General features: G+C 42.8%; 1 protein-coding gene across 1 annotated transcript in view; it reads left to right on the top strand.

The window, feature by feature from the left end:
- The window catches only part of LOC138283405 (lanosterol synthase-like), a 204,966-nt gene that overhangs the window by 106,004 nt on the left and 75,089 nt on the right, over positions 1-23,873 (top strand). Inside the window, exons 8-11 of the mRNA XM_069221371.1 lie at positions 526-644; positions 1,868-1,965; positions 15,257-15,284; positions 23,367-23,423. Coding sequence (XP_069077472.1) covers positions 526-644; positions 1,868-1,965; positions 15,257-15,284; positions 23,367-23,423 — 302 coding nt within the window. The remainder of the gene's footprint in view (positions 1-525; positions 645-1,867; positions 1,966-15,256; positions 15,285-23,366; positions 23,424-23,873) is intronic.

The following is a 23,873-nucleotide window of genomic DNA, read 5'->3' as shown; positions in this document are numbered from 1 at the left end:
CCTTTTTAGCTGTAGCCACTTTAGAAGTTATGTTTGTGAATAGCAGTGGGTGACTGTTTTGTTTTTGCATGTCCTCCATAACCTTTACCCGCTCTAAAATCTACACATTTAGATGTAAGCCCCTTATTCTAGTCACTTCCCACCCCAGACTCCCTCCCAAACTTATTACACAAATGCAGACCTAAGTGCGGAGATCTAAACACCTGTGGCAGATATCTGTTCATAAAAAAGATAGGAGGAATGGAGGTGAAGGTCTCTGCACATACGTTTGTGAATTGCATTTTGTAGGACGTTATTAGTACTATGGTAGTACTACTAAACATACTACAAATGTACTTTGTGAATAAGGCCCATAGTTTTTTTTGCCTTTAAACATTAGCTCCTAGTGAGTTGTCATTGAGTGTAGGTGTGTTCTCCAATGACCCTGATGTTTGAGAGCAGTGCCTGTGAGCAGTTGGTGAATAATTTGAACAGATATGACTGTACATATAGTGGCTGATTGTGGATCTCTGTTCTCTTATGCAGCAGTGCTCAATGTGTACGAAGCTCATCACAACTCCAGCCTGCGGGATCGTGCAATGGACATGATCTATGATCACATTAAAGCAGAAGATCGGTTCACCAATTGCATCAGCGTTGGGGCGGTAAGCTGATCTTATAACCCTTTTCTGTGTGTCTGTTGGCTTTTTATCAAGTCATCCAAGTATCTATTTCTTGTGCCGTCCTTGAGCTTTCATTCTTATCGGTTCTTCACCTAAACCAGTCATTAACAACGTGAACCTATAGCTCATCATCCTTCAAAAGAAATCAAATCATCCTTTATTTCCATAAAGCTGCATTGCGACTCCTACAACTGCCATCCTCTAACTCTTTACACCCATAGCTGGGTCAAACTCAATTTGCCCGATTTTGACCCTGTGGAGTGGCATGCTGCCCATAAGGTGGAAGATATCTCTGACGACACCCCGGCCGGATTACCGCTGCCAAAGTACAAGATTAATAGTGGTGACCCTTCTGCCTTCAGATGAACCTCTGAAACATCAGCTCCTCTGAAGGTATGTCAAATGTACATAGCAGTGATGCTGATGGAAGCTAACCTTTTTTTTTGCTCTGGTAGTCCAATATTTGATTGCTTCTGTGCAAAACGCATTTTCATTGTGGATTTAAGACCATGGCTTTACCTCACTGGATGGGGCAGAGGAGGTGGAAAGAGTAAAGCAGTTATATATCTGTTAATTCTAAAAATTCAGGTCTTCCACCCTGCCTTCTAACTTCCCCAAGCTTCTCTCCTCTCAGCTGTTGTTTAATTCCAGGCCCTTATCACTAATATGAAAGCAGGGAACTTGAAAAAGTGCAAAGAATATGAGACAGCTTCTTGTTAATATAAGACTTGTAAGAAAGTAAGTGCAGAGGAGAGTGTGTGATTTATTTTTAACTTTTCTGAAAGTGTGAACAAACTATGCAAAGTGAGTGAGTGATGTACAGCTATTAAAAAAAGCAATGTCTGTGAATATTTCACATACAGTGCAATGCAAATGGCGCAGGCAGATTCCTCATTTGATGCCTGCGGATTTTGTCATGTCCGCATTCTAGGTGCGGAAACTCTGGCAGTTTATCACACATTTTGTGGGTGGAAAAAATACTTCCTGGCATTTGGACACATTTTGACATGCTTAAGGGTCGACCGAAGTAGCAAAACCTTCTACCCACTCCCATTTTATGCAATTTTATGATTTATAAGGAAATGCAAACCTATAGCCACAGCCTCGCTCACCGTCCTTTGGCTCTGTCCAGCTTCCTTTCAGGATCTTTGTTTTTTTGTTACGTGTTTATCATATTCATGTTTGAATTGATCATTTTGATGTAGGTTTCGAAGACCATCAACATGCTGGTACGTTGGTACGTGGAGGGTCCCACCTCTCCGGCTTTCCAGGAGCACGTGTCCCGGATACCCGATTATCTTTGGTAGGTGTTGGTGCCTGCCTGTTATAAAAGATGTGTATCGCTTGTCGACTATACCTATCACTTTTGGCCCTGGGTAACAAAAAAGTAAACTGCATGCAGCTCGAGCAATCAAAACACACCCTTAAACTGCTTGATCATTTATTGTGAGTGTGCATTGTTAGTAGTAAGCTGGTTGTTAGATGAGTGTGGGATTAGAGCAATGTGTGGCCTGACTTGATCATAAATCAAAACCAGGATTTAGGAAACATGGTCGTTTTAAACCATTACAAGCAGATATTAACGCTAAGAATAAACATATGGGAAGATGGCTTACTGTACCAAGAATACCATGACTCTAGACTTTGTCATTCAGACCAAATAATTAGACTTACATATCACTATTAGCATCTTCTGTTTATTGATGCAGCAGTTGTTTTTTTTGTAGTGCAGCACATAACTCTGATGACATGACTGCACTTTACATATTACAAATTTAGGTGATTAGAATCTCCATTACAAACAAATTAAAGGAATCTGCAGGTAGGAGACTAGAGAAATAGAAATAAGTGTTAGAGAATTTCAGGATTAGCATAATATACAAGGTTATTTTACGAAAAATAATATCTTGAATGTTTTCCTGAACTGGAGAAAGCCACCTTCGCATATCCATCTCCCTCTCTCAAGATGGTGGTTCTGCTATGGAGAAGGCTTAGGCTGGTGCCATAAGGGTCTTGAATTTCTCGGTTTCTTGTTGAGGTGAATCCTTTCTTCCAAGGTATTTCTTGCCTTCAGAGCTATTTGGATGAATGAAAGTTATGCTAGGTATTGTGGGTGTAAAGTTATCATGTAAGGCAGGTAAATTTGAATTTTATTCTGGCTTTTTGTGGCAACTAATACAGATTTTCCAGCAGTGGAGTAATGTGGTCAGTTTCATTGCTCTGACACCTGCCTTGTGACTTGGCTTTTAATTGAGCAATTATCATTTTGGACAGACCAAAACAGACCAATTCGAGACCAATTAGAGCTGCGTTTCCACATTCTGTTTAAGGAATAAGCAGCACTTAAACATTAGCCTGGAAATTGTGGGGTAGTAGAATCACTTTTAATTTTTTCAGAGTGTGTGGTATCAACAGAGCAAATTTGTATGTGTGCTCAGTTGCAGCATTCATAATCGGTCAAAAGCGGGATGAAGTTAATGATTGATAGTTAATTTTGTCACAATCAAATTTGCAGTTACTTTTATATGAAAGGAGTACCTCAGTCTTTTGGGGACTGGGCATTAGGAAGTTTTAGGTCAGTCATTTCTGTAGACTTAAATATGTTTTTCAAGAAAGTTAGTCATATTAATTCATGTGCTATATGTGTGTTAGAGGCACAAATTAACCAATACACCAATCACAGTCACATCATTCAAGAACCCAGTCCCTTAACAAGGTACCCTCAATAAAGGCATCTGCTTAACTTGTGCCAGTGTGTCAGGGGCTTTTCAGCAGTTGAAAACAGGCATGTGTGTCACTTATCTGGCTATCTGTGGTCCATTCAACTGTGTGGGCAGTCTCTTTCTTGGAAACTTTCATGGCTAGGGTTCAGCAAGGTATGCATTATGGAGCAGATGTGTCAAGACACTCTTCCATATAGTTCTTGTTGCATTGTCTCAATAGACGTTCTTGAGGCAAACACCCAGACAGTCTATCAGACTGAAAAAAGAGAGCTCTCAGACTAAACCCTATAGGAAGAGTGGGAGAAGAGATTCTTCAGACAATACACAGTCTCACAGACTAAGAGAAGTGAATCTTCAGGCCTCACTGACTGTCCGACTATTAGAGGTTGTTCTGACACTACACAATGTGGCAGACTGGTACAAATGATTCCCACACTGTTAGGCAGACTTGTAGAGATTTTCCTGACACCACGCAGTCTGGCAGGCTCTTCAGGCACCAAACTGGCTCGCAGACGGCAAGAAGAGATTTTATGGCACACCAGGAGGCTGACTTTATGCATTAACGTTTAGTCACTACTTCCAAGCAGCCAACACTTCAAAGTTTCAAATTAAGAATATTGTATGATTCAGAAAAAACCCAGAATACTCAGTCTATAAAACTCCACAATATTATGTGTTCTCCCTCTTTTGTTTTCTGCTTCTGAGCAGATAAGAGTATCTCGATTCACTTGGTAGATTAAATTAGATTGGTGGATTGATTTGAGATTTGGTGTATGTGATGTGAAGCTACAAGGTTACAATCCAATAACGGATCGTTTTTATGTGAGTGAAGGCTCAAAGGTTGTTTAAGTACTTTTTTACATTAATATCTAATATGTACATGTTTATAGACTGGCAGGTAAGTGGTAATGTATTTAGAATTATTTGATAAAACATGGCGACAAAATACCTTGGTATAAAACTCTGAATTGAAGTATTTCTGTTAAACTTAATTTGTGCTGCGATGTTTGAAAGTGCGCCTTGAGCTTCAAAGTGCGCACTTTAGAGAGCAAGGGCAATTCTGCCCTCGCGTACTTTAGGGAATCTTTTTAATCGAGCAGTCATCGTTGATTAAGACACACTCCACACTGGAGTCTATTTTTGAAGGAAATTGTGAACATGTTAAGAGTGTCCCAAAACATTAGATGAAAGAACCCAGTGAGTGTTTCTACATATCGGGTGCTTGTTAGTATGCACTGAGGAGGGCATTTTTAGTCAAAAGTGGATAAACAGAGGAAAAATATAAATGTATAGGGTTAAAAAGCCAGTGGTAGTATTTGAATACAGCTTGGCAGGGGATCTGGGAGTGCATGAAGATGACGGAGAGTGGGGAATTATAAGGAAGGTGATTAAGGATACCGTTCAGGAAACTGTTAAATCTTTATTGAAGGATGGCAGAAAGTGGAAAATAATGATTAATAAAGAGGAGGAATTTTGGTCACTGTCATATGAAGAGGTCAGTGTGAATAAAGGACAAGGGGTTAAATATCTAAAGAAGAAGAGACATATGTCGGTAGAAAAAGTGTCTGAAGGTTCAGGTTATGAAGTCCCAAGCAGCTCACAAAGAAAAGGTGCATGTGGTGGCATTAGAAATAGAAAGAATGTCCCTGCGAATTATTGGGTATTGGGGCATGCCAGTTCTACAAAACATTTTGAAGAATGGGATCACTATATTTGCGAACTAGATACCAACCATTACTCAGGTACTGAATGTGGAGATTTTGAGGAATTTAAGGTTTAATCTAAGTGAATGGGCATGCACCCATTAGGTCAAAAAGTATGTGACCCAGAAAGAAGTAAGACTTCCAAGAAGTTCAGATTGGTGGTCAATGGTGTAAATTATTGGGGATTGGGGCACACCAGTACTAGTAAACAACTTGAAGAATGGGATGAATATAATATATTTTTGATCTAGATACTGACCATGATTCAAGTAATGAATTTGGAGATTTGAGGAAGTTAAGGTTGAATCTGAGAAAATGGTTAAGGACCCATTAGGTCAAAAATTATTTGACCCAAAGGAAATAAGACATCCAAGAAGTTCGGATTGGTGGCCACTAAAGAAAGTGTCAGATTATATTAAGCAGAAGATCAGGAGACCTCTAGAATGAGAGGAAAGAAATGTAACAATAGCGGATTGCTCTAAACTAGTTGTGGGAGAAAAGGAAACTGAGTCCGAATTTAGATCCTGATCAGATTACATACTTGTTTAAACTAGGAAGAGATTCTAGAAAAGGGCTGGTGCATGCACTAAAGCAATGTGAAGAATTGCTGGATGTTTTGGGTCTGTTGGCATGAATGTTTGATTAACTGAGGTAAACTTATATTAAAGGCAACAATTTAAACATTAAACATTTGAGAGGTTGGAGCCAGAGAGCTATTTGCTTTCTAGACAACTCAACTATGAGGCTAATTGCTGAGAGAAGAACAGCGCTTTTGATGTACCTAAGTCCAAAATTGGGCGATCTGGCATGAAAGGAGTCCCCAGAAGAGGCAAATGGCCTATTCATTGTGGTAGGGCTGGTAAGGTTCCTTGGTAAAGATGTATCCTCTTTTACTGCTTTGAATAAGGCACGTCATTTTATGTGGAAGGTATTTAGCGGTAATGCTTTATGTGGAACGGCCATAAGGAGAGGGCAAACTTTCGACCATGGATTTTATATAAGGCCCAGTATAATCAAGGAAAATTAACCTCTAGAGGGTACTATTATGCAGGGGGATTTTATCCCCAGAGAGGTAGAAGTTGAATAATGAGTGCCTCCAAAGGAAGAGGATAACACTCCTCTCCAACACAAGGTGAGTATGAGGAATTTTACTGTTTTTATACATGTAAAGGTGCAAGGCAGATTAAGACACTTGGCAAAGGATGGATGTTAATAACCCAGAATCCTTGGGCGATATTAGCAATCAAAGGATATGTAACAGAATTTGAAAAGGAACTGTACCAGAGAGGGGAGCCAAAACAATTGGTTTTCAGTTAAGAGAAGAAAAGTAGTGACAGAAGAGATCCAAATGACTATAGATAAAGAAGCCATTCTAAAGATAGACAAGGGGGAGTAAGAATGTCATTTCTGGTAAAGAAAAAAGACAAGGGATGGAGACTAGTGATAAATATGAGGCCTTTAAATCGTTTTGTAACTAATCGTCATTTCAAAATGGAGGGAATGCACAAGTTGAGAGACATGGTAAATTTGAATCGAAGAATGCATATTTTACTGTTCCCATAGACAAGAGGAGTCCGAGATATCTTCAGTTCAGGTGGCCGGGACAGGTATTTCAGGTCCAGTGTCTTCTTTTTGGGCTTTCATCAGCACCATGATGTTTTACGAAGGTCTTAAAACTGGTTGCAGGTTTCTTATGGGAACAAGATGTGAGAACGGTTGTATAATTTGTGACATTCTGTGGTATCTTTCGATGTTGTTGACATGATAAGAATTTAGAGCTTAGCCTAGAATAGCATGAAGTAATAGAATCCTGCAGGTCAGTTGCCTGCAGACAGCTGTTGTGGGTGTCACGTCTCCTGTATTTAAGGAGATGTGAAAACCAGACAACCTTTTATAGATGTGTTTGTACATCATTACATTGGCGACGAGAGTGACAAAGAACTTGTTATCAATATTTGATAACATCCAGCGGGCTGTTTCTTTTGTGTGAAAAAAGAAGTAATCTCCAAAGCAGAACTCATGAGGGAAACATCTCAACACTTCAACAGCAAATATTGCTATGATACTCGCTTTTACAAAGTACTGTGATGTTTGGGTATTGATGTTTATGTGTCTTGTTGACCCCTCTTCGTTCTGAGAAGCTGTTTCTCACCTGCTCTCATGCCTGTTTTCTCGTGCACCGGATTCTTTTGGCCACAGCCACGTCTTTCCTCACGCCACTGCTCCCACTGTTGACTGCATTACTTCTACTTCAGACCTCATGTCGTAATGTCAGCGCGTGACACACATGTCATCTTCGGGGATGCCAAGCTAACGTGCAAGGTGCATGTCATGAATAGGAGTCGGAACAACACATGTTGGAACCACGCATGCCTAAATAACGCGAGGGAACAATGACCGCATTGTTACCACAAATGCCTTAACGATTTTTCGTTGTAAAGGCATTCCTGGTGAAGGCATGCGTCGTTACAGCATGCGACTCCCCTCACCCCAAAAACAATCGTACCCCAACCCCCCGCCCCCACCCGCCCCTAAAAACAATTCTACCACTACCTCAACCTCACCCCTAAAACTTAAACTACCCCAGCCCCCAAAACTACAGCGACCCCTACAGCCTGCCCCTAAAACTACTGTGACCCCCATCCCCTAAAACCTAAACTACCCTGACCCCCCAACCTCACCCCTAAAAACTAAAAGTACCCCAACCCCCCACTCCGCCCCATAAACTACTGCGACCGCCACCCGCTAAAACCTAAACTACCCGACCCCCCCCAACCCCCCCCCCTAAAAACTAAAAATACCCTAAACCCCACCCCTAAAACTACCGCAGCCCCCACCCCGTAAAACCTAAACTACCCCGACCTCCCTACCCTGCCCAACCCCCTTCTGCCTAAAACCCAAACTACCACGACCCTCAACCCCCGCCCCTAAAACTCTTGCAACCCCCCACTGCCTCTAAAACCTAAATGACCCTGACCCCCCACCCTGCCCCAAAAAACTAAAAATACCCCAAACCCCCACACAACCCTAAAACTACAGCGACCCCCACCCCCTACAACTACAGTGACCCCCACCCCTAAACCTAAACTACCCTGACTCCCCACCCCGCCCCTAAAAACTAAAAATATCCCAACCCCCCACCCCTGCCCCTAATACAACAGAGACCCCCCCACCCCTGCCCCTAAAACTAAAAATGCCCCGACCCCCCACCCCCCTAAAACGGCCTCAGCCCCACTTACCTGATCACGTCCTCCGACAAAGCTGACTCCCTTCTTCTGTGCCTTAACTACGCATGTGCGTTGTTCAGCACATGCGTGGTTAAGGCACAGAACAACAAAGTCTTGGTTAACGAAAGCGTTGTTCTGCTTTCGTTGTTCACAATTTCGTTGTTCAGGAGTCGTGGTTGGGGATGTTCCCCGTATGTCACAGTCATCGCTAGGATTTTTTGTAACACGCTACCCATTATCTTGAGCGTGGCTTCCCCTTTATCTCTTTGGTTGCCAGGCTATCACGTCCTTCTGCAATAGCAGCAGTGCACGTACACCTCCCTAAAAACTAAAAATACCCCGACCCCCCCACCCCCACCCCTAAAACTACCGCGACCCCACCCCCTAAAACCTAAACTACCCCAACTCCCACCCCTAAAAACTAAAAATACAGCGACCCCCCCACCCCTGCCCCTAAAACTACTGCAACCACCCACCCACTAAAACCTAAACTACCCCGACCCCACCACCCCTGCCCCTAAAACGACTGCAACCCTCCACCCCTAATACCTGAACTAACCCGCCCTAAAACTACTGCGACCCCCCACTCCCTCTAAAACCTAAACTACCCCGACCCCCCACTCCGCCCCTAAAAACTAAAAATACCCCGACCCCCCCACCCCGTACCTAAAACTACAGCAACCCCCTCACCCCTGCCCCTACAACTGCAGTGACCCCTCCCACCACTGCCCCTAAACCTAAACTACCACGACCCCCACCCCGCCCCTAAAAACTAAAAATACCCCAGTCCCTCCACCTCACCCCTAAAACTACAGTGAACCCCCACCCCGCCCCTTCAACTTCAGTGACCCCCCACCCCACCCCTAAACCTAAACTACCCCGACTCCCCACCCCGCCCCATAAAACAAAAAATACCCAACCCCCCACCCCTGCCCCTAAAACTACAGTGACCCCCCCACCCTTGCCCCTAAAACTAAAAATGCCCTGACCCCCCACCGTGCCCCTAAAACGGCCCCAGCCCCACTTACCTGATTGCGTCCTCCGATGAAGCTGACTCCCTTCTTCTGTGCCTTAACCACACGTTCGTTGTTCAGCACATGCGTAGTTAAGGTGCAGAACAACGAAGTCGTGGTTAACGAAAGCGTTGTTCCGCTTTCGTTGTTCACAACTTCGTTGTTCAGGAGTCGTGGTTGGGGATGTTTCCCGCATGTCACAGTCATCGCTAAGTTTTTTTGTAACACGCTACCCATTATCTTGAGTGTAGCTTCCTCTTTATCTCTTTGGTTGCCAGGATATCTCGTCCTTCTGCAATAGCAGCAGTGCATGCACACCTCTTTTTTTTTTTTAATATAAAACGGCTTACATGATTCCCTGCATGAAAGACACAATTTACATGTAAGCAGCGGTGAAACGCACACCATTTAATGCGTGTCTATTGCTGTACAAATAGCAGTGATAGGCACACCTTTCACTGCGTTTCTACTACTGTATAAGAATCGGTGACATGTACACACCTTTGCCCTTCTGGATATTGTCAATGTTCACAACTTGAAGACGGGCGGTGACACACACCTTTAGCTGTGTGTCTGTCTACTCATCCTAAAGTAACAGTGACTTGCTTACCCTGCCATTTCAAAAAATATATACACATTTCTTATATTCTTTTATTGCAAAGTTAATTATAACAGACATTCTTTTGAAGGCGGGTGTGACTTAAGCTGTCTCAACAAAAATGTTGTGGTGAATAGGTATCCACTCCCTTACATTGTGGAAATGCTTGTGCCACTAGATGGGGCTGTGGTTTATCCTACACTAGACCTCATAGCAGCATATCATCAAATTAAACTTGATGAAGTATTGGAATATTCGGGGTGAACTTTCCGTCAAGGATTATCTGCTCCGGAGAAGAATAAGATTGGTTCCTTCCAAACAGGTCTGTAACAGAATTGTTCAGTTTGAACACCAATGACATCAGGGAATTTCCAAAACAAAGGAAAGAATCGGGTTATACTTCTGGTGGCCTGGGATTGATGGATAGGTAGAGAGGGCTGTGAGAAATTGTTTAGAGTGCATATCGAGGGATAAAGGGTCTGATTTAGATATTGGCGGATGGGTTACTCTGTCACCACTGGGACTGAGTAACCCGTCCACCAATATCTAAAATCAGGCCGAAAGTTCGTAAGACCAGAACCCAACCCATGGTTATAAGGGAGAAACCTATAAGGGTCTGTCAGGAAGTTGTAGACATTTTAGGACATGTGACTAGTAAGACTGGACAGTATTATTGTTAGTTTTGATTGACATTTTTTCCAGGTGGCCAGAAATTTGCACCACAAAAAGTATTGAAACACAAAAAGTTATTGAATTCCTTAGCGAATAGAGAGGGCTTACCTGGAAGGATCCTGACAGATGATGGTGTGCAGTTAGTCACTAAGGAGATGGAAGTATTTGTGTCTGAACTTGGTATCAAACACAAGAAGTGTTCTCTCTGTCATCTCAAGACTAATGGAATGGTAGAGAGATTTAATAGGGTGTTCAAGGAGCCCATACAAAAAGCAAAGTCTCAGAACAAAGATTGGAAGGTTGAAAAAATGGAAAGGGTAAACCTGTACAGACTGACTTCCCATTCAACCATGAACAAGATGCTGTTTGAATTGTTTAGGGGTCGTAGACCCATTATGATAATGTGCCCCAGGTGGATGGGGTGCAGAGATGTAGGTAGATTCTCAACAGCGGAGAGGTGGATAAAAACTCAGGATGAAAAAGAAAAGAAAGCTTCAAGGGGATATGGTGAAGGTGAGACATCCTCAGAAAGGAGGTTCTTTAAAACTTTCTGTGCCTTTCAAGGTGGTCAAATTGTTCTGTAATTTGGTCAAATTGAGTGATAATTGCATTTGGAATTTGGGAAAAGTGGCTGTTGTGCTGGAAGGTACTAAGAACTATGAGTATACTGGAGTTGAGAAACAAGCCTCCCCCAAATTTGAAGCAGAGTGAGCGGGAAGTGATTCGTCCTAAATACTTAAAAGACTTTGCTTAAGTGTCTTAATATGTATGCACCTATTGCCTTTCCATTTTGCTTAAACACTATGTGCACTGTATTGATGAGAAATTTGAGAATCTGTTATCAATAGTTTTAAGTTCTTTGGTCTGGGTTTTTTTTCACGACAAGACTATTAACAAGTGTTTATAGTTGATTTTACAGTATATTTTGTCAGGATAGACACTGTTGTTGTTTTGAGTATTGGGTGGATGTGTGGTATTTTTCGGCGTTGTTGCCGTAATAGAATGTAGAGCTTAGCCTAGAGTGGTATGAAGTAATAGGATCCTGCAGGTCAGTTGCCTGCATACAGCCATTGTGGATGGGACGTTTCCTGTATTTACAGAGACGGAAATAAAATCAGACATTCTTTTATAGATGAGTTTGTACATCATTATACATTCTTATTAGGAGTCAGGAAGAGACAAATTGTTTTTATGATCAATCAAGAGATGTCGCTATTACAGCCTTCTCAGTCAGTAGAGTTTTTCGGTTCAAGATAGACACAGTGAAGGTTCAGCTTCAGTTACTAGACAGGAAAATAAAAATGATAGAAATAAGTCTATCATTTGAAGGGAAGGAAGTGACTTGAGAGAACTGGCTTTTGTTATAGGTCTCCTTTTGTCATTATTCCAGGCTGTCTTTCCATGATCTTCACCTTACATGGCTTTGCAACGACTAAGAGCATCCGGTTTATCAAAACGTCTTTGGTACGGAGATAAAGTGGAGATGATGGAGGAGGTGAAAGAGAACCTGGTTAATGGGAAATCTGGATGCATAGAATGGATGAGCAGCTTTTGCTAAAGTGCCGGATTTTATGATACAGTTGATAGAGTCAGATGCGAGCAGCAATGAATGAGGAGCGATGTGTTTGGATCAGGAAACTTGAGGAAGTTGGAATTGCAAGGAAAGGAAGGAGCACATAAATTCGTTGGAGATGTTTGCAGGTGCTCTTCGCAGTTGCAAGAATCAGTTGAAAGGAGGATCAGTGTTGCAAAGAATGGACTATGTAAGGGCAGTTACTTACATAAACACATAAGGGGTGACGAGTTCAAAGAAACTGTCACAGATTGCAAAAGAGTTATGGGAGGTTTGTCAGGTGCACAGGTATCAGGAGCCAACAGCGCAAAATTAGCCAAGGAAGGAGAATCTAGTAACATACTGGCGTTCTCGCAAATTGAGAGATTGCAGCAAGTGGAAGTTGGGAGAGGATGTTTTTCGGAAAATAGGCATGTCTCAGTCCCGTAGAGGTGAATTATTTGCTTCCTGCCTAATTTGTCATGAGGAGAAATATTTCATTTGGCCTCCAGACTCGGGAGTTGATGCTTTCACTTAAAGTTGTCTAGGCCTGAAAGGGTATGCTTTCTCTCCTTTTCTGATGATTCGGAGGGTATTAGTCCAGGTGAGTCAGAGATGTCAAATAGTTTTGGTAATGTAATTTTGGGTGATGCACACTTGGTTTCCATCAGTAATGGAGTTGGCGGTGGAAATCACTTTTTTAATTCAGTCTTGTGAAGGGATGTTGGTAGGTATAGAAGGAGAGGAGCATCCTTTAGTGGAATCAGGAATGTACAACCTTCTAGTTGGAAGATATCAGGAATTCAAGAAGATTTGCTGGACATTCAGGATAGGCTTCAGAGCTTCTCAATGAATCATGGGCACCAAGAACCAGAAAGAGATATAAAGGGGCATGGATGTCTGGGTTTGTTGTTGTTGGAAAGGGAGTTGGATCCTGTGGAGACTGATGAAGTAGAGGGTAGCACATTTTTTGGCTGGCTTGTTGATGGGTTTTTACTATAGAGCGATTCATTATTATGGGTCAGTGATTTCAGCAGGTCATTATTTGTTAAATGGATTGTCTATAGGGAGAACTCCTTTGATCTGTAAAGTTATGAAGGGGATTCATTTGAGAAGGCCTCAACGGTCTTGTTATGAAAGTGTTTGGGATGTCAGTATGGTTTTAAAGTTGTTTGAAACTTGGCCAACAAATTCATTTTTGGCTTTAAAGAAGTTGACATAGAAGTTAGCAACTTTGCTCTTTTTTAATTTCTTTCAGATGGGTGTCTGATGATCAGACTTTAGACATTTCCTGTAGGTATTATAAGCTGCATTTAGTATTTTTTGAAATATGGAAGACCAAGACTATGTCAGAATCCATTTTTTATCCAAGATTTGAAAGTTACCCAAACTCTTGTGTAGTTGGTTGCATGAAGGAGTATGAATCTAGGGTGCAAGAACACAGGACTGAAGGTATGAGTAAGTGAATAATTTCTTATGTAAAACTGCATAAAACTGTTTCAGTACCACAATTACTAAATGGGTGAAGGTAGTTATGAAGGAGCCTGGTGTGGATATTGATAGATTTAAATCGCATTCAGTGAGAGAAGTGATACTAGCAGGAGCACGGTTGGAGGAGGTGATGAAAGTTGCTGATTGGTCAAATGCTAATGTTTTCGGGAAATTCTGTTTTAAAGCTGTGGGGAATGTTTCCCTTTTAGAGGCTTTTAACATGTGTAATGCTAGTGTTGCAAGGTTAAATAAGGCTTCTGATTTGCGCCTGTAGGTATTTTGTAAGGAGATTTATTTACAGCATGAACTGTACACATTTAAGTCATAACAAGTTTATAAGGCATGAGAAGTGGCACGCATTTAGGGAGAAGCAAAAACAAACAATTCTTAACCAGAGCACTCCTCATGCTGAGACAAGCTCGAGGAGCGGGCTCGCTCTCAAGCAATGCTAAATACCTACCAGGTACAACCGCTAGCCTCCTGTCGTACTATAAAATGTCGATTCTCATAGCTTTAGTGGATAGAGAGTTGTGATTTTATTAAAGACAAGGAGGGTAGCATATCCCCCCCTCCCTTCCCAAATGTATTAAGAAGAAAATGAGAAGGAAGTTGAGAGAATTTGAGTTATAGAGGAAAGAAGCTGTGTTTTGCAAATTGAAGAAATTCTAATTGAAGTAGGGAAGTAATGTTTGTATGGGTTGTTGATATTGTATATTTTATCCAAGGATGGAGTTTTTCTCCATAGCTATGTTACCTTTTTTCAGAAGGTTAAATAACAGTTTTGGACACAAGGGCAGCAGAGGTGGATTGGATAAACGGAGAGCAGTTACCAAAAGAATAAGATGTAATGTTGTGGGGTTTATAGATTACATATTCTATTTATTTATGAGTCATACAGTGTTCTTAATTTGGAACTTTGAAGTGTTTGGTGCATGAAAGCAGTGAATAAAAGTTGAGCGTAATGCTAGCCTCCTTGTGTTTAATAAAATCCCATTATCTATGCACTAAAGCTACGAGAATCGTCATTTTTAATCGCCACACTGTTTGACAGGCTCTTAGAGATTCCTCGTACACCAAATGGTCAGACAGACTGGACGTAGACATTCTTCAAACACCACACGCCCCAACAAAATAAGAGAAGAGGTTCTGCCAGCAAGGTCTGGTGGTATGTTAAGGAGTTTCCAAACACTGCAGTCTGGCAAGTGACAGACTAGATTCTTCAGGCTTCACACTGAATGGTCAAGTATCATCTACAAGACAGACTTTCTAGTAGGAAAAAGATAACCATGGAAAGGTATCCTCATTGTTTGCAGCATTCTTATCCCATGGTAGCAGGATGCTTCTCCTGTGACAAGGCAGCCGTGGCTGATATCTAATTAAACTATTTTCTTTAGCTGTCTGTCAGTCTAGCAAATGCAACATGGCCACCGCTTCACATTGCATGAGGTTCAGAGCAAAGTTTTACTAATCGCTGACTGCTATGGACTGTGGTCTCTGCTGTGGGTACTTTTATATGGCTTTGTAATCTTAGCACAGAAACAAGGGTTGGGAGTCTCGTAAAAGTTAAATGTTTACTTCTTTTATTATCATTATTTTCATTCTTATTTTTTTGTAGGATGGGAATGGATGGCATGAAGATGCAGGTAATTTATATGTTCCCACAGACAACAGGAAAATACCGTTGCTTTACACTGCGTTACACTGCATATACTTTACTGTGCATGCTTGCTCTGCATTACTGTACAAAGTAGCAATTTTAGATGCAACTGAGAAAAGGTTAAAGTGGTGAATTAGGAGATTAGTAAACCACCATTTGGTTTCTGCATAGGAAATCATGTATAATCTGCCAGTCTAGCACATTCAGAAGTCCCTTATTAAGTTAGTAAGGGGACATGTTGGGGATAGATGAGGGTGGGTGTTGGCCCCTCACTACTTAGGTCTTGCCTACATTTTTCAAAAGAACCCTTGTGGATGTTGCCAACAACTAACAATGGGTTTAGAGCCTGTCCACTGCTTACTGTTGGTTGGTTATCTTGCCACTGTCATTTGCTTACTTATTCAAGGACTTGCATTCCCCTTGGTAGAGCGGTCCGTACTAATAGTTTTACCTGCGTTTGGACGCTCTTTAGGCCGATGAATCTTTTGACTTAGTGGGAACTCTCTGTACTCTTATATCGATCAGTCGCATCAAATCAATAATCAATAACGAACATAAGCAACACCTTGAACAACATAACACTTGACAATTAGTCCAGAATACATTTCGGCGAACCCTGACCTTTCAGTCAGGAAGAACCACACCAGTTTATTGCGAAGTTAGTGAATTTATTTCCCTATATTAACAAAGCTAGCACAATGTAGGTGTTTCTCAACACCAAATGATAAACGTATATGAACATTAATAGCTGTCCATAACGTCGAAACAAATGTAATCTATGTAGCATTTGAATCACAAGGCATTCGATAATAGCAATGCAAAGCACTAATACGATAATCTGTAATGAGCTAATTGCGTACATTTAGTCAGCATAACAAGATCTCAAATTGCATCGTGCGACATATGGAATCCTCGTCTAACCTCAAATTAGCATCGGCATGTGGGACTTCATGCAAAAACAATTTAGCAACATTAATTTAGAAAACTCCTAACTAGGGATCTTACCAAAAATCAGCAGTTGGTTACCTAAAGGAAACACAATGCAATTTTTCAATTTCCTTTCATATTTACCAATTACGATCAGCATACAAGGAAGTCTTCGTCTCACAGGTACCGTTCTTCGGTCAGCATGGGTACCGTTCCTCGATCAGCATGGGACGGGACAAAGGGGCAGGGGCGAACGGGGCAATTGCCTCACGGCGGCAAGGTAAAACTATTACTTCATGCAAAGGGATCCAATCAAAGTTACAGTCTCTAGGGCAAGAATCATTTAAAGTCTCTTTCTCTCGATTAGAGAAAGCATCAAAGTCTCTTTCAAAATGGCGTCGCAGCAAAGTGGGCCATAATAGCTACGATGTCCGAATGTTCGTAATCGCGGGCAAATGGCTACCTTCTTCTCGTGCACCTGATTTTTATAGACAACAGTTCGAGTCCTGTAGGGTCTCCATTGGAGGGTTCATAGGTTAGCTTCAAATTGACCAATCAAAAACGACAGTTCTCAAGCTTTTACTTAAGCATACATTATCCTTGGAGATGGGTACGCAAATCGCAACATTGTCTCCCCATTAGCTTACTCTCAGAGCCTCCATTGTCCGCACCTGCAAGTCGACCTTGAATTAAAGAGAAAATATGCCAGGCTGGCACTAACTTTAAGATAAGCATGTGAACAGTTTCTGTGGAAAAGTACAGCTTCAAGCAAGAATACACGTTTATTAGCGCAGTGGAAAAATACGAACATCTAAACCGTGAGACCAGGCAACTAGGCCAAAGCCTCCGCTAAAGTAATGCTAAGCTAAACATTTCAAACAAGCAAATCGTAGCACACGTTTATGATTATGTCGGATTAGTGCAATTCTAATTCACCACGTTATATAAAGCACGCGTATAAATGATGGCAAACTACTCTGAGGGCACATTTTGTCCCCGTACAATCTTTATTAATTCGGTTAATATCACCCATGATTATTTCAGCACTACGTTTAAGCGTTAATAAATCAAAACCTTCATTTTCTGCTTCATCACCCTTCTTAAATTTGTTCCTCCCCTGGATTATAGTGTCTATACCATGGATACTCAAAGTACGGCCCGGGGGCGCATGTGGCCTCCTGGCCTGTACATGAGGCCCTCTGGACAACAGGAGCACTGGGCTGCTGTTTACTCGACTCAGCACCAGCAATAAAAAGAAATTAAATAGGCAATCATTTATCGCTTATTGGTGTTAAAGAAACAAAGTGACTAGGGAGTCCTTTGTTTACCTTTAGAAACACATAAAAATATGACTATCACTTCAAAATCCAAAAAGTGCATTTAATGAACATACAGAACCTTTTTACCTTAGTACAATTGATAATATCAGTGCCTTGAGAAGTATTAATTTAAAAGTGGTAGTAATCAAACATGAATTTAGAAGCATTAATTCTTCCCCCTACCCTGACAACATCCCCAAAATTGAGCTAAAGAGTCAAGTCAGTTGTTATGTGTACTTTTTGGGTGGCCTGATTTCCTATTACACATGAACAACATAATACTTTCAAGTCAAACACAGGAGCAGGTTTTGTACAGCGCACACCCTGAAATCATGTATTTTGAGGTCCTCTTATTAGCGTAATGAAGAAATAGGAGGGAAAATGAAATTAAACAATTGCATAGCCTCACACAATTGGGAAAAGTGGGGAAGCTGGGATTAATCCCAGGTTTTCTGGTTTCACAGTGCTCAAGTTAGCCACTAGATGTATATCTTTCACTTCGCCTACACCTACGTTACCGCTAAAGCCAATAGGTCTAACTTTAATGTGGTGGCTGCATTTAAACACTAACATTTACAAATGCCGATTACTTGCATTGCAAGCACAACTGCTTTTTATCACATTGAGATCTGCTCCATTCGCCTTGCCAGTGCTAGAAAAAGGAAGCAAAAAAGGATTGCTTTCTAAATAGAACACAACTGGGAGATAAATAATGGAATGTGACAACCAGCCTGATGATTGAGTGTATTTTTCAGATGTAAAGTAGTCCTTCATGCATTGCAATGGAAGCACTTGCTGGAAGGCAGAATGGTACACCAGACAGCCAACAGCATGAAATGAGAGATTAAGTACTCATGTAGCTGGTGCCAAAGCCCACTACATGTATACTTTAAAGAATTGGTAACAATGGGCTATAAAAAAGAGACATGCTGCCAAGCCAGACCTAAAAAGGGGCACAGGGGAATTGAATGTACAGTAAAACATATTAAATATTAAACATTTGCTTTTCAATATCATTTGTCACAGTAGGTCTGTAGCACTGTAAATTTATTGACCAACTCAGTGGTACTCAATTTCTTGACCTTCGTTGGATTAAATGCTGGGTCTTGGCTGTCGGAATTTACACCTGGCCTACCGATTGCATACAGATCTGAGCAATGAACACTTCACTCAGATATCTTACCAATTTAATGGAAGCAGATCTGCAAATGCCTCGGGGCGAAGATTGTGCAAACAGAAAGAGTACCAAGACAGTAGGTAGCGATTTCACTGTGGCAGTTGAAATATCTACAGTGCGATTCAAGGTAAACTCACTGCACTGATGCACTTTAATGATTCCAGATGATGCCAACCCACAGATGTTAGCTGGAAGAAATGGCATTGCAAAAATAAGAATAATACACAGAAGTGTATTCCTCTTCCTACAATCCTTATACTTAGGAATTTAGGGCCAGATGTAGGTACGTATCAAATTGCGACTTGCAATTTGCGAGTCAAAGCGACTCGCAAATTGCAACTCGCAATCCGAGATGCAGAAAGGTGTCTCAGACACCTTCTGCGACTCGCTATGGGGTCGCAAAGACCCACCTCATGAATATTCATGAGGTGGGTCGCAGTTTGCGACCCCATAGCGAGTCTAGGCACTCACGGGGATGGTGGCCTGCTGGAGACAGCAGACCACCATGTCCGTGACTGCTTTTTTAATAAAGCAGTTTTTTTTTTTCTCTTTGCAGCCCGTTTTCCTTAACCGGTTCTGTGCCGAGGACGTAGTGGTTACGTCCTTCGGCACAGTGCTGCTGTGCCGAGGACGTAACCACTATGTCCTTGGCACACAGCCCAGAGGGAGCACTCTCGCTCCCTCTGTGTCCTGCCCCCCAGCCCCCCAAGTCAGGGATGGAAGGGGAAGCCCTTCCCCTTCCGCCCCCGACCCCCCAACCCCCCCTGTGACGTCAGCGCGTGAGCGCGCGCTGATTTGTCACAGGGTCTCCCCCATCGCGCTGGAAGCTCTGCTTCCAGCGCGATTGAAAGAGAAATGCTCAGCATTTCTCTTTCAATCACGTGGGGGAGGCCCAGAGAGGCTTCAAAGGGAAGGAAATGTATGTCCTTCCCTTTGAAGTCTCTCCCAGCTTGCAATCCGGCTTTTGAAACCCCACTAGACACCAGGGATTTATTTATTTTTTTGAAATGGACATAATGGAGCGACCCCTTGGGCAAGGGTCGCTCCCAGGGGGGGCATTTTTTGGGAAGGCCTTTTCTGCCCACCCTGAGGGCAGATCGGCCTATTATTAGGCTGATCTGCCCCCAGGGGGGGCAGAAAGGGGGGCCCCAGGGATATATATATTTTTTTCTTTTGTTTTTGTTTATGTTTTTGATTTAGGTGTGGGGAGTGACCCCTTAGGCAAGGGGCACTCCCCTTGGGGGCAAATTATATTTAGACCATTTCTGCCCCCCTTGGGGGCAGATTGGCCGATTTTAGGTCAATCTGCCCCCAAGGGGCAGAAACCACTAGGCACCGGGGATTTTTTTTTTGTTGGCGCCAATGTCACGCAGGGGGAGCGACCCCATAGGCAAGGGTCGCTCCCGGGGGGAGTTGGGGGGTGGGGGGGCAAATTTATTTTAGGCCATTTCTGCCCCCCCTGGGGGCAGATCGGCCTATTGTTATTAGGCCGATCTGCCCCCAGGGGGGGCAGAAACCTCTAGGCGCCAGGGCCAATTTTTTTTTTTGTTTGTTTGTTTTTTCAGAGATGGGGAGCGACCCATTAGGCAAGTGTCGCTCCCCTGGGGGGAAAATTGTATTTAGACCATTTCTGTCCCCCTTGGGGGCAGATTGGCCGATTTTAGGTCAATCTGCCCCCAAGGGGCAGAAACCACTAGGCACCGGGGATTTTTTTTTGTCACGCAGGGGGAGCGACCCCGTAGGCAAGGGTCGCTCCCAGGGGGGGGTTGGGGGGTGCAAATTTAGTTTAGGCCATTTCTGCTCCCGGGGGGGCAGAAACCTCTAGGCGCCAGGGCAATTTTTTTTTGTGTTTTCTTTTTGTTTGTTTATTTTTTCAGAGATGGGGAGCGACCCATTAGGCAAGGGTCGCTCCCCTGGGGGGCAAATTGTATTTAGACCATTTCTGCCCCCCTTGGGGACAGATTGGCCGATTTTAGGTCAATCTGCCCCCAAGGGGGCAGAAACCACTAGGCACCGGGGATTTTCTTTTTTGGCGCCAATGTCACACAGGGGGAGCGACCCCGTAGGCAAGGGTCGCTCCCGGGGGGTGGTTGGGAGGGCAAATTTATTTTAGGCCATTTCTGCCCCCCCTGGGGCCGGCTGAGCTAGAGGCCAAAATCCACAGGTAGTCACTGTTTTCTATGAAAAAATATGATGTGTCCACGTTGTGTTTTGGGCCCTTTCCTGTCGCGGGCGCTAGGCTTACCCACACAAGTGAGGTATCATTTTTATCGGGAAACTTGGGGGACCGCAGGGTGGAAGGAAATTTGTGGCTCCTCTCAGATTCCAGAACTTTCTGTCACCGAAATGTGAGGAAAACGTGTTTTTATAGCCACATTTTGAGGTTTGCAAAGGATTCTGGGTAACAGAACCTGGTCAGAGCCCCACAAGTCACCCCATCTTGGATTCCCCTGGGTTTCTACTTTTCAAAAATGCGCTGGTTTGCTAGGTTTCCCCTGGTGCCAGCTGAGCTAGAGGCCAAAATCTACAGGTAGGCACTTTGCAAAAAACACCTCTGTTTTCTTTCAAAAAATGTGATGTGTCCACGTTGCGTTTCGGTGCATTTCCTGTCGCGGGCGCTAGGCCTACCCACACAAGTGAGGTATAATTTTTATCGGGAGACTTGGGGGAACGCTGGGTGGAAGGAAATTTGTGGCTCCTCTCTGATTCAAGAACTTTCTGTCACCAAAATTTGAGGAAAATGTGTTTATTTAGCCAAAGTTTGAGGTTTGCAAAGGATTCTTGGTAACAGGACCTGGTCAGAGCCCCACAAGTCACCCCATCTTGGATTCCCCTAGGTCTCTAGTTTTCAAAAATGCACAGGTTTGGTAACTTTCCCTAGGTGCCGGCTGAGCTAGAGGCCAAAATCTACAGGTAGGCACTTTGCAAAAAACACCTCTGTTTTCTTTCAAAAAATGTGATGTGTCCACGTTGCGTTTTGGGGCGATTCCTGTCGCGGGCGCTAGGCCTACCCACACAAGTGAGGTATCATTTTTATTGGGAGACTTGGGGGAACATAGATTAGCAAAACAAGTGTTATTGCCCCTTGTCTTTCTCTACAGTTTTTCCTTCCAAATATAAGAGAGTGTGTAAAAAAGACATCTATTTGAGAAATGCCCTGTAATTCACATGCTAGTTTGGTCACCCCGGAATTCAGAGATGTGCAAATAACCACTGATCCTCAACACCTTATCTTGTGCCCTTTTTGGAAATACAAAGGTTTTCTTGATAGCTATTTTTCACTCTTTATATTTCAGCAAATGAATTGCAGTATACCCGGTATAGAGTGAAAACGCACTGCAGGGTGCAGCTCATTTATTGGCTCTGGGTACCTACAAGCCCTATATATCCCCGCAACCAGAGGAGTCCAGCAGATGTAACAGTATATTGCTTTTGAAAATCTGACATTGCAGGAAAAAGTTACAGAGTAAAACGTAGGGAAAAATTGCTGTTTTTTTCACCTCAATTTCAATATTTTTCTTTTTCAGTTGTTATTTTCTGTAGGAAACCCTTGTAGGATCTACACAAATGACCCCTTGCTGAATTCAAAATTTTGTCTACTTTTCAGAAATGTTTAGGTGTCTGGGATCCAGCATTGGTTTCACGCCCATTTCTGTCACTGACTGGAAGGAGGCTGAACGCACAAAAAATTGTAAAAATGGGGTATATCCCAGTAAAATGCCAAATTTGTGTTGAAAAATTGGGTTTTCTGATTCAAGTCTGCCTGTTCCTGAAAGCTGGGAAGCTGGTGATTGTAGCACCGCAAACCCTTTGTTGAAGCCATTTTCAGGGAAAAAACCACAAGCCTTCATCTGCAGCCACTTTTTCCCATTTGTTTTAAAAAAAACTAATTTTTCACTGTATTTTGGCTAATTTCTTGGCCTCCTTCAAGGGAACCCAGAAAGTCTGGGTACCTCTAGAATCCCTAGGATGTTGGAAAAAAAGGACGCAAATTTGGCTTGGCTAGCTTATGTGGACAAAAAGTTATGAGGGCCTAAGCGCAAACTGCCCCAAATAGCCAAAAAAAGGCTCGGCACAGGAGGGGGAAAAGGCCTGGCAGCGAAGGGGTTAAAGGAAAACGAGCTGCAAAAGGAAAAAAATCCGAAACCATTTGGTTTCGTTTTTTTCAGAGTAGGCAGTGGTCCATAGGACCACTGCCTGCTCTGAAAAAATATTTTTGTGGGCATTCACAAAGGGGAAGGGGTCCCATGGGGACCCCTTCCCTTTTGCGAATGAGTTACCATCCACTTCAAGTGGATGGTAACTGCGAGTTGGTTTGCGACCGCTTTCGCGGTCACAAAGCAACTCTACATCGCGATGCGGTCGCAAATAGGAAGGGAACACCCCATCCTATTTGAGAGTCAGAATCACATTTTGCGAGTCGGTACCGACTCGCAAAATGTGATTCTGCATCGCAGAAGGCCTTTTGCGCCTCGCAAACTGCGTTTTTCGCCGTTTGCGAGGCGCAAAAGGCTTCCTACATCTGGCCGTTGATGTGGTTACTGAATTCTGCATACACATTACACTATTGATGCTTAACACCTGCTCCTGTGGGTGTCTGTCTGTGACAGTTGCTTTATAATTATCGAATATTTATGCTTTTCAGGGACTCAATGGCTCCCAGTCGTGGTATACAGCATTTGCGGCTCAGGCCTTTCTCGAGGTGCGGTATGAATTCAAGAACATATATGTGTTTGTTTGTGTACTCCCTTCTTTTAATGCCAATATCATTGTTTCACAACAGTCTCTCCTTCTCAACAGCAGTTCTTTACTCCTTTCCAGTGCATAATTTGTAAATTAAGAGGTGCCGGTGCTCAAAGCCCTTCTTTTAAACACGAGGCTTCTGTAATTAAATCTGCCAGCACTGAATACTGAGGCAGCGTAATCCTGAAGCCATCTCGGGCCTCTTCAATCCATTTACGGCCACCCCTGCCCCTTCAGCTCATCCTGCAACTTTCTACTTTCTCCCTTTATGACCCTTTTTAGTTTTTCCTTCTTCCGTCTTTCACATATGTGTCTTTTGCTCGCAGCAAATGCTTGAGGCATAAGAATAAGCCCCGGCCCTCACAAATAAGTGCCGGTGCTCAGCACCGGAATCAACAAGCACAAATTA

Source organism: Pleurodeles waltl, chromosome 3_1 (genome assembly GCF_031143425.1).
Source record: "Pleurodeles waltl isolate 20211129_DDA chromosome 3_1, aPleWal1.hap1.20221129, whole genome shotgun sequence".
In the NCBI taxonomy this organism is placed as follows: Eukaryota; Metazoa; Chordata; class Amphibia; order Caudata; family Salamandridae; genus Pleurodeles; species Pleurodeles waltl.
This window is presented reverse-complemented; position numbering and strand designations above follow the sequence as displayed.